Below are 11,976 nucleotides of genomic sequence, written 5' to 3'. Positions count from 1 at the left end.
ACATGATGGAACTATGGAACATTATATTGGTCGCTGGTGTTTGTTTTGTTTGTTTAATTTTAAGTTAACGTCTGTGTATGGAAGGAACATATCACAGCACCCACAAGGAGGTTAGAGGACAACTTTCAAGAGCTAGTTCTTTCCTTTCTCTTGTGAGTTGCAGAGACCAAGCTCAGGTCCTCAGCAAGGTATCACAGATTTAATATATGTGGACAAAAGGTAGCATTTTAGCTGAGCACAACTGTCTCTACTTATAAAAATGAAGAGGAAAAAATTCTGAGCAGTCTAGTAGTCATATGCTAGACTTAGCTCACCTAGCGTGATGCAACTCAGTGCCTGAATACAGCCATGCAGGTTAATAAACATGGAGTGATTCAACCCAATGCCTGAGTACAGCCAGAACTGCAAGTTAATAAATATGGAGAAACATTTACTGCTCTTTTAGCTTCTTTTTTTTTTTTTCTGCTTTCAGTTGTTCAATTTTCAATATTGCTGATGCCTGCCTGTTTTTCAGCTCACCTTTCAAAGTCAACATCTCTGAGAGGTTTAATGTGGTGATGTCAACTCCCTTGGCAGTGGCATCACTTAGATAAGGACAGTGGTGTTATTGAACATACATGGCTCATTAGAGTGCTCATTCACAGTGCAGAAGTGGTCCTCGACAGCCCCGTCTGACACTGTAGCTCATTTCTAAGAAATAGGCTAAGCTGCACAACTACTGTGCAATGGTTTCTCCTAGCCAATTTCTTTGGTATTCAGAAACAATTCAATTTTAAAGACTCCTATAGACCATATAGATTTAGCAATACCTGACAGTTAAAGAGGCAAAATGGATGTAAATGTATTGATTCTTCTGTCCTGGAACATGGGTATTTATCTACTTTCTGTGCTTTGCCTTTCAATCTACCTAAAATCCCAAAGTTTTCATGTTTCCTTTGGATAATCTCTGGAAGCTTGTGTGTGTGTGTGTGTGTGTGTGTGTGTGTGTGTATGTATGTGTAAAAATATAGAATTTATTAGATTGGCTTTCACAATGCAGTCTTAATAGTTCAATAGTGACTGTGTAACACTGGAGAGACTGAGAATCTAGCTCTTTAGTCCACTAGACTGCACATCTATTCAATCCCATTCTGGCACTGGAGTCCTAAAAGATTCCTCAAGAGCTGCTGCTCTTCTGCCTATGTTGAAATCCCAAAGAAGCTGGTTCTAATACTATCACAACAGGATAGATGAACTTGCCAGCAAGAATGAAAGCAAGCAGGCAAAACCTAAAATTTCCATCTAAATTGGACACAGTTCTACCGGAGGACCCAGCTATAGCACTCCTGGGCATATACCCAGAAGATGCTCCAACATGTAATAAGGACACATGCTACACCATGTTCATTGCAGCCTTATTTATTATAGCTAGAAACTGGATACAACTCAAGATATCCCTCAACAGAGGAATGGATACAGAAATTGTGGTACATCTACACAATGGAGTGCTACTCAGCTATTAAAAACAATAAATTAATGAAATTCTTAGGGAAATGGATGGATCTGGAGAATATCATACTGAGTGAGGTAACCCAATCACAAAAGAACACACATGGTATGCACTCTCTGATAAGTGGTTATTAGCCCAGAAGTTTGGAATACAGGAAGAACAACCCACAAACCACAAGAAAGTCAAGAAGGAAGACCAAAATGTGGACAGTGCATTCCTTCTTAAAAGAGGAAACCAAATACCCACAGAAGTTGCAGAGACTAACTATAGAGCAGAGACTGAAGGAAGGGCAAGCCAGCCTAATATAGCGATCTCCTGAGAGGCTCTGACAGTACCTGACTAACACAGATGTAGAGGCTCACAGCCATCCATTGAACTGAGTACAGGGTCCCCAATGAAGGAGTTAGAGAAAGGACCAATGGAGCTGAGGGGTTTGCAGCCCCTTAGGACGAACAACAATATGAACTAACTAGTACCCTCAGAGCTCCCAGAGACTCAACCACCAACCAAGGTCTGCACATGGTGGGTCTGATTGTTCTGGCAGCATGTGTATAGTAGAGGATTGCAAAGTTGATCACCAATGGGAGGAGAGGCCCTTGGCCCTGTGAAGTTTCTGTGACCCAGTGTAGGGGAAGGCCAGGGCCATAAAGTGGGAGAGGGCAGGGTCGCAAGCATGAGGAGGGGGGAGGCAACAGGGGTCTGTTCTTGTTGTTTTTGTTTGTTTGTTTTTTGGAGGGGAAACTGGGAAAGGAGAAATCATATGACATGTAAATAAAGAAAATATCTAATAAAAAATAACTAACGAAAAAAAAAAAAACTAAAATTTCCTTCTTCCATGTCATGATGCTACCCAGATTATAGGGTGGGTTTTCCTACTTCAAATAATCCAATAAAAAAAAAATCAGCCACGGGACTGACCAGAAGCTTGTGTTAGTAGATCCCAGATGCAGTTCATGAGCAAGATTAGCTGTCAAACTCATGGTTTTCATCCTGACAACAAATAAGATTAAAATGAACTATCTAAAGGCATATCTGAGAACTAACAGAATGGCTGGACCCTTGTGGTTATTTGTAGTGGAGATGAGGGAGGATATACTTACTATCACAAAGCAGCACTTGACGGATCTAGGCCACACTTAGGCGTACAGCAGTACTGTAGAGACAGTGGATAACACCCTTCTGTTTCTCCCCTACAGGATGAAAACATAATGCGCTCCATGCAGCTCTTCGAAAATGTGATCTAGAATGTCAGCACCTCCTCCACGGACGAGGCAAATGTGAACGCCTACACACGAGTCGAAGCCACCACTTCTAGCATAGACTGCTCAGCTTTACACTGAGGCATATTATGCAAACAGCTTTGTTTTACTATAAAACAACCGCCACCACCACCCCAAATTTAAGTTTTCCAGTTACAAATCTGCATCCACGTCACTGTGGTCATGAAATGTGCTAACTTACTTCACACTCAAAAGGCACAGAATCTGGAATAGCTTTGATCCTCAGCCACGTGTTACTGAGGCTTTCGCAGATCAGTGATTTTAAAACACCAGTGGGTTTTCCTACTTGTTTGTATGTATTCAGCCCTGGATTTTAAATGGTTTTCTAAAATATTTACATCTGCATTTAACTTCCAGAAAGCCAATGTACTTTCACTTAATTCAATTCATGTAATAACAAAAAAAGAAACAAAGATTACTACAATTTAAAAAAGACCAAAAAGACAGTCCCAATTTCTATGGCTTCTCCACCTGCTGTTAAAGACATTAATGTATTTGGCATTTTTTTTAAAAGAACACTTAAAAAATTAGTTTATTATCAGATGTTAGCATATACCTAATAAAATTATTTTAGTATTTGTTAATTTTCCATACTCAAGCCAAGGCTCTATATAATCCATGTAACTTTGGACCTGTTTAATCTTACATGTAGACTGTTTTGTATTGTATTATGAAGTAGAAATTCAAAGTGTCAAACAAACCAAGGATGTTTACAGACGTGCCAAGGGTCCGGATGTCTGTCCTGCAATGCCTAGTGACGCTTATTAACAAGTAACCCTAACAGCAGTAAAGAGCAATCCTAGCTACCCCCAAGTCCATTAATGTTCTCACAGCATGTTTATCATATGTAAGCCATTCAGGGACAGAGAATCCTTGACTGCCCCAAAGCCTACTAGGAATAAAGATCAAGCAAAATATTCTTTGAAAACACCAGTGATTCTATCATATTGGAAATTATACTAAGATTGTATAGAAAATGAACGTGAGATTGACAGTTCATCTGAATTGCATTATGATTTAGCACATCATATAGCTCAAAGGATTCACATTCCTTTCAGTGATCTTAAGCCAAAACTGTAGAGTTGCCACAACAGTACTATAGATATACACATCTTCCCAGTTTCGTAGAAAGACAAGAACCAAGAGGACACAGGAGGAGAAACTTTGCGACTGTCTGCAACAATAAATCAGGTATCTATTCTGGTGTAGAGATAGGATGTTGAAAGCTGCCCTGCTATCACCAGTGTAGGAATTAAGAGTAGTACAGTACATGTACAGAAATCTGCCATCACGTGTTTGTGTAAACTCAATGTGCACATTTTGTATCTCAAAAAGGAAAAATAAAAGCAAAATAAAGTGTTTATTACTCTACTTTGTGTGCTATAGGTCTTTATAGTCTAGCAACTTCTATAGTTAATTACTAGATTAAAACCTGCCTGTCACTATCTTAGGGCAGTATCGCCTACAAAGAAAACTCAAAGCAAGACTGAAGTCAGGCAGCTGCTGTAGCAGACATGGTCTGGTCTGAGAATGTGACAAGGTACTATAGGACTGACAAAAGAAACCCTGGTGGAGAATGGCATGTCTGTAGTATGGTGCCTCAGCAGTTTCAACTGACAGCTGTGTAACTATCTGAAGAATTGCTGAAGGACACCCAGATGTCTGTGGGAGAGAACAAAGGTAAGAGCATCATCTAGCCAGTGTTTCCAGTGCATGAAGCTCCTGCCATGTGACACAGCGACTGCCTGTCTCCATGCTGTCCAATGAGAGGCTAGGATTTGGATCTGTTGTAACTATCCAAGTCCCTATAGCCAATCTTCCTGTCAGTGAGATCGGAGGCCCTACTCCCATTATCTATTTCTCTTCCTCTACTCCTTTCTCTTGCAGAATGATCTAGAGTAAGTTACTAACTTATCAGAAACTCTGGGCTGTATCAATAAATTATGTTTTAACACATCAAGTAACTGGGAAACACATATAAGTATAACTACAGTATCACTGAATACATGTAAGTTTTAAGATTTTAATTTCTGAATATCTCTGTGTATATATATATATGTATATATACATATATATATATGTATATATACATATATATATATATATATATATACACACACATATATACATCATCAGTATTTTGGGACTACAAAATGCAAAAATAGCATTTACTTAATTACAATTAACACCTAAAGTTTAGGTAGTTTAAAAAGTTGTAATAAACAACAAACTTGTAACAAAATTTTCACATTTAAAACAAGGTTTAAAACTAGAATATTCAGGACAAAAATGATATTCCCAAGTATTCCCGCATTATAAAATACACATTTATACATCCTGGCTAATAGTTCATTCACAATGTTTACTTGCTATCATAAAACATTTTCAGTCTTGATAAATATAAAAACCAAGAAATGGACAAAACCAACCTATAAAATAAGGCACAGCTACAAAGTGATCTTGAGATGGTCTGTAAGTAAAAATGCATTGGAAAATATACACATAGGTATGATGAATGAGAAACCCCTACAGCACTCAACTTTTACACACGTTACTTTAATTAGCTTTTTTGGACAAGCATTTTGTATGATGATTCTTCTGACTTGGCATGGTCCCTGAAGCCAAGTTACTGAATGAATGGTGCTGTGAGTGAGAATGAACTGAACTGAGAGAAGGACCAGGCAGCCACTGCCAGCACCTGAGGAAGCAGCATGGTTCTTGTTGCCTCCCTTATTCAACAGCAGATAGAGCAGTATGTTGGGATTTTGGATTTGATGATGGTAAGACTTGCCTGACAACAGAAGAAAACACGGGCATTAGAAAACAGTTACTCAGTAGGCACTACATTTACAAGTGTTGGTCAAGAAGTATACAAGACTCCTCCTCTGAACCTTCTGACACCACCCAAAAAAATTAAAATCAAGACAGAGAGGAAGGAAGGAAGGAAGGAAGGAAGGAAGGAAGGAAGGAAGGAAGGAAGGAAGGAAGATCAATCAAATTTTTTATCTAAATACTCACTGGAGCTTGGTCAGACTCTCAGTGGTGGACCTCTTAATCTGAATTGAGTCAATTCCCCTCCTCCCCACACCCCACCCGTAACCATCAATTGTGGACAGCTAATGTCAGCATCCTCAAACAAAACACAACCAACATTACAAGATGAGTAAAATATTTTCTGAGGTAAATAAAAAAAAAAAGATAACAACCTTAAATATCTACAGAAGCAGTGAGAAGTCAGAGCAGTATTAAGATTTATCTTCCCTGCACCTCATTAGCATATTTGAGTTAATTACTTCTCTGCACCCCATATCCTGATGCAAAGGAAGCTCCTAGCAAGTCTCCCTCTGTGATTCATCCTGGGGCCAAATGAGTTTGGTGCTTAAGATGTCCTATGGAGAGTACTTGTCACAGTGCTCATGTACACTATAAAGAAATGAAGTGCATGGCATTTGCCTTTCCCAGAACAAGGGAGGGTGTTGCTGAAACTAAATCATACATTTGTAAAACTATTTTCACCTTAAGACTGGGAAAGATTAGTTATAAGAAAGTCTGTGTGTCTGTAACAAATGTTTCCATTTCTCCAGTAGTTAAGCCTTCTCATTATTATAATCTATAAAAGTCAAAAGAAATAGGAAACACCTGCACTAAGGATTCCTGGTTTTAAATTTTTTTAGGTCTTATGTTTTTATTTTATTTTATATGTAGGAGGTTCTGAATATATGTCTGTGTACCACATACAAGGAATGTCCAAAGAGGCCAGAAGTGGACACTAGAATTTCTGTGGTTGTAACCCATCACCATGTGGATGCTGGGAATGGAACTACACCCTCTGAAGAACAGGCAATACTCTAGTCCCAAGAACTTTTTAAAGACTCATTACTACTAAAGAAACTTAATATTTGTTTTTAAGTTCTTGGAAGAAAAAGATGAGTATTACTTATCTACACTTATCACAATACTAACCAAACCAGAAGAAAGACACAGGCACTAATTCCAGTACATAGCTTTTTAAAAAACCTTTTAGATGTGTAAATTTTATGGGTATGAACATTCTGACCACATGTGTGTCTCTGTACCATGTGCATGCCTGATGCCCAAGGAAGCCATCAAGAGGACATCATTTCCACTTGGAACTGGAGGATGTGAATCAAGTGAGTACAGAGAACTGAACCCAGGTTCTCTGCAAAACCAACAAATGTTCTTAACATTTGTTCTTAACAAATGTTCTTAACTGCTGAGCCATCACTCTACCCAACAGTAAACCTAATGATAGCATCATTTAGTACTACTTTACTAAAATATAATGTAGGACACACAGGGTCAATAAAGAATACTGAGGAATATTTAATGTCTCTCGTAAAAACAAACTGCTTTTCTTTTAAAATTCAATATTAGCAATATCCAAAGCCAGTAAAATTGAGTAACAGCAAAGGAGCCTCCTCTCTTTAGGACCTTGGATTGGCCAACTAAGTGCTCTGCAGGTCAGCTCCAAATAACAAACCACAGCTTCTGAAAAGCATCTCCACTATAACTTCCCCTGCCAAACACAAAGACATTCATAAACGTCACATGATGCCCCCATCCCTTTTTCCTGATTCATTCTCTAAAAAGGTCTCCTGAAAGGAGGCAACCATCTAAGAGAGGTCCAGCTTAAAAAGCTGTCATCATTGTTCACCATCTGTTCACTGGTATTTATTTCACAAGAACAAAAGCACAATTACTTCTGGGATTCAGATTCTAGGATGACCAAGTATGTTTACAAAGTAAGTACTTCATCAGAAATAGTCATTGGACTAGTAGGTGCTGGTTCTGCACATGTCCTCAAGGTCTACCAGTCTCCTGTCTAGAACTCAAATACAACAAAGAAATGCATTTTCTAACAGTCCCTTTAAGGCTTAGTTCCTCTGCATAAACTTTAATGTTCATCACAAAAGCAGTATGTGCAATTTATAAATATATATGCAATTTATAAATTATTAAGAGTGGCAGAATTAGCTAATTAAGGCACGGTCAGCAAAATATTATATATAATCATATATATTTCCATGTAATTATTTAGAAAATACAGAAAATGAAAGTTCTACATTGTTAAGCTAAGTAGGTGAATACCTCTTTCAAATTATAAAATTTCAATTAATCTTGCTGACATCATATAGTAATGAAACCCACATATTCCTCCTCTTGAAAAGTTGGGGTAAAAAAATCTGATCAACTCTTCCAGACTTTATATGTGCTCCACTAATGTAGAAGTGGCATCTCCATCTACAGGAAGATTCTAAAACTCAGAGGAAGAAAACAATACCAAATAAAAGGAAATGCAGATCGATAACTATAGGTAGTTCAAGTCGTACCTTCTGACACATAGAAAGACCTGGGATTTCTCTCTAGTACAGATAAGTACAGAAATAAATAAATACAAAATTTATAAAGAAGTTGGGGTTGGGCTCAGGTAGTCATCCTTGCTCTGATCTTTTCACTGCTTAAAACAAAATATCAAAAATAGTTTAAAGAGAAAAATTAAGAGTGTACCACCCAGACTATCAAAAAAAAAAAAAAAAATACACAGGTCTGTATTTACTTAGCATAGTTCTGAAAAAGCCATCTTAAAAACTATACTATCAGACTATCAGGTTCTCTTTCTGAACCCAACCCCCCTGACTGCTGGAGCCCTGCGTGTTTTCAGAAGTAGGTTCTGGGACTTTCTGTAAATATCAGAGAGTGGTTTTGGCCTGAAAGTGTCTAATGTCCTTTGAACAAATCTGAATCCACATCAAGTCCTCTGGGGCATGCCCAGCTGCCCTGAGCAGGCTGCTTTCCCTACCAGACCTTCATTCTCCTGCCACCTCTCTGCTCATCTTCATCAAATCTGCTAATCTGAAATCAAACAGGTTAGATTCCCTCCCTGCATCGACTTTTGCTACCCACTGAGTCCTCCAGGGAATGCACAGCAGCCCTGAGCAGCCAGCTATCCTCAAGAGACCCCCATTCTCCCACCACCTCTCCATATATCTTCATCTGAGACCATGATCCACAACCTTACAGTCCAACGACATCCACCAGAGGCCTACCACACTGGCATCATTGAGGTTAGGCCCTCTCCCAGTACTTACTACAACAGGAACATCCAGGGACTAAAGCCATCTAGATGGCTAAAGGCCCTGAAAAGAACAGAAGCAACAAAAAGCAGGGAAGTATGACACAATCAGAACACAGCTATCCTACTACAGCAAGCCCTAGATATCCTAACACAAATGAAACACAAGAAAATGAACTTAAATCCAATCTTAAAAAGATGATTAGAGGCTTTTAAAGAAGACATGAATAAATGCCTTAAAGAAATACAGGAAAGGTTCCATCTGAGCCCTAGAACTAACCCTGTGCCACAGCTCTCTGCACCCAAATCCTGCCATGAGAGAGCTGATCTCCCAAGAGTGCTGACACGCCTGAGGTCACAGGTGAGACCACCACTATTGCTCTAATACCTGGCCCAAGAGGGACCTGCCAGGAACCCACATGGCACAGGAACCAGAGAGCAGCCTGGGACAGGATCTTTCTGATCTTCCATCTGCACCCTGGAGTCAACCCTGTGCCATAGCTCTCCATACCCAAATTCTGCCCAGAGAGAACTGGTCTCCCAGGAGTGCTGACACACCTACGATCACAGACTCACAGGCTCACAGGAGGAACAAGCTCCAGTCAGAAGCAGCAAAAACAGCTAACACCAAAGATAACCAGATGGTGAGTGAAAGGCAAGTGCAAACACCTAAGCAACAGAAATCAAGGCTACTTGGCATCATTAGAACCCAGTTCTCCCCAACAGAAAGCCCTGGATACCCCAAGACACTGGAAAAACAAGGTTTGAATTTATATTCACATTTCATGATGCTGATAGAGGACTTTAAGAAGGATATAAATAACTCCCCTAAAGAAATGCAGAACACAGGTAAACAGGTAGAAGTCCTTAAAGAGGAAACACAAAAATCACTTAAAGAATTACAGGAAAACACAAAAAACAGGTGAAGGAACTGAACAAAACCATCCAGGATCTAAAAATGGAAACAGAAAAAATAAAGAAATCACAAAGGGAGGGGAAGCAACCCCGGAGACAAAAAACCTAGAAAAGAGATCAAGAATCAGAGATGCAAGCATCACCAGCAGAAAACAAGAGATAGAAAAGAGAATCTCAGGTACAGAAGATACCACAGGAAACATTGACACAACAGTCAAAGAAAATGCAAAATGCACAAAGCTCCTAACTCAAAACATCCAGGAAATCCAGGACACAATAAGAAGACAAAATCTAAGAATAATAAGTATAGAAGAGAGTGAAGATTCCCAACTCAAACAGCCAGTAAATATCTTCAACAAAATTATAGAATAAAACTTCCCTAACTTAAAGAGATGCCCATGAACATACAAGAAGCCTACAGAACTCCAAATAGATTGGACCAGAAAATAAATTCTTCCCGTCACATAATAATCAAAACACCAAATGCACAAAACAAAGAAAGAATATTAAAAGCAGTGAGGGAAGAAGGTCAAGTAACATATAAAGGTAGACCTATCAGAATTACACCAGACTTTACAACACAAACTGTAAAAGTAAGAAGATCCTGGGCAAATGTCATACAGAGCCGAAGAGAACACAATGCCAGCCCAGGCTACTATACCCAGCGAAAGTCTCCATAAACTGAGAAACAAAGATATTCCATGACAAAGCCAAATTTACACATTATCTTTCAACAAATCCAGACCTACAAAAGATAATACATGGAAAACCCCAACACAAGGAGGGAAACTAGACCCTAGAAAAAGCAAGAAAGTAAAGTACTCTTGTCAACAAACCAAAAGGAAGATAGCCACACAAACATAATTCCAACTCTAAAAACAAAAATAACAGAAAGCAACAATCACTGGTCCTTAATATCTCTTAACATCAATGGACTCAATTCCCCAATAAAAAGACATTGACTAACAGACTGGATACTTAAACAGGACCCAGCATTTTGCTGCATACAGAAAACACATCTCAGTGACAAAGACAGATAATACCTCAGAGTAAAAGGCTGGAAAAAAAAAATTTCCAAGCAAATGGTTCCAAGAAACAAGCTGGAGTAGGCATTCTAATATCAAATAAAACCAACTTTCGACCTCAAGTTATCAAAAAAGATGAGGGACACTTCATACTAATCAAAGGTAAAATCTACCAAGATGAACTCTCAATTCTGAACATCTATGCTCCAAATGCAAGGGCACCCACATTCATAAAAGAAACTTTAATAAAGCTCAAAGCACACACTGTACCTCACACTATAATAGTGGGAAACTTTAACACCCCACTCTCATCAATGGAAACAGAAACTAAACAGAAACACAGTGAAACAGAAGTTATGAACCAAATGGACTTAACAAATATCTATAACAAAAGAATATACCTTCTTCTCAGAACCTCATGGTACCTTCACCAAAACTGATCATATAATCAGTCACAAATCAGGCCTCATCAGATACAAGAAGATTGAAATAATTCCTTGTATCCTATCAGATAACCATAAACTAAGGTTGCTCCTCAATAACAACATAAACAATAGAAAGCCCACATACACGTGGAAGCTTAACAACACTCTACTCAATGATAACTTGGTTAAGGGAGAAATAAAGAAAGAAGCTACAGACTTTCTAGAATTTAATGAAAATTAAACCAAAACATACCCAAACTTATGGGACACAATGAAAGCAGTCTTAAGAGGAAAACTAATAGCTTTAAATGCCTCCAAAAAGAAACTGGAGAGAGCATACACCAGCAATTTGACAGGATATCTGAAAGCTCTAGAACAAAAAGAAGCAAATACACCACAGACTAAGGCTGGTCTTCAAAAACAGCAGAAATCCCACATACACATGGAAGCATACATGGAACACTATGAAAGCAGTGCTAAGAGGAAAACAAATACCTCTGAATGCCTACAAGAAGAAACTGGAGAGAGCATACACTAGCAGCTTCACAGCACATCTGAAAGGCCTAGAACAAAATAAGCAAATTCGCCCAAGAGGAGTAGAAGACAGGAAATAAACTCAGGGCTGAAATCAACCAAGTAAAAACAAAGAAAACTATATAAACAATCAACAAAACCAGGAGCTTGTTCTTTGAGAAAATCAACAAGATAGACAAACCCATAGCAAAATAACCAGAGAGCACAAAGACAG

The 11,976-nt window shown here is 38.6% G+C and overlaps 2 protein-coding genes across 11 annotated transcripts in view; one reads left to right on the top strand and one right to left on the bottom strand.

Moving 5' to 3' along the window:
- Positions 1 to 4,140, top strand: part of Kcnip4 (potassium voltage-gated channel interacting protein 4) — a 1,067,715-nt gene extending 1,063,575 nt beyond the window's left edge. For all 7 annotated transcript variants that reach the window (XM_031342219.1, XM_031342222.1, XM_031342225.1 and 4 more), the window contains one exon: positions 2,686 to 4,140. In XM_031342219.1, coding sequence (XP_031198079.1) covers positions 2,686 to 2,733 — 48 coding nt within the window. In that variant the 3' untranslated portion in view covers positions 2,734 to 4,140. The remainder of the gene's footprint in view (positions 1 to 2,685) is intronic.
- Positions 4,141 to 5,304: 1,164 nt separating this feature from the next.
- The window catches only part of Pacrgl (parkin coregulated like), a 24,006-nt gene continuing 17,334 nt past the window's right edge, over positions 5,305 to 11,976 (bottom strand). For all 4 annotated transcript variants that reach the window (XM_031342227.1, XM_031342226.1, XM_031342228.1 and 1 more), the window contains exon 9: positions 5,305 to 5,560. In XM_031342227.1, the coding sequence (XP_031198087.1) occupies positions 5,504 to 5,560 (57 nt within the window). In that variant the 3' untranslated portion in view covers positions 5,305 to 5,503. The remainder of the gene's footprint in view (positions 5,561 to 11,976) is intronic.

The sequence above is a fragment of the Mastomys coucha genome, unplaced genomic scaffold (genome assembly GCF_008632895.1).
Source record: "Mastomys coucha isolate ucsf_1 unplaced genomic scaffold, UCSF_Mcou_1 pScaffold22, whole genome shotgun sequence".
NCBI lineage: Eukaryota > Metazoa > Chordata > Mammalia > Rodentia > Muridae > Mastomys > Mastomys coucha.
The sequence above is the reverse complement of the archived record's forward strand: the minus strand, read 5'-3'. Positions and strand labels throughout refer to the sequence as shown.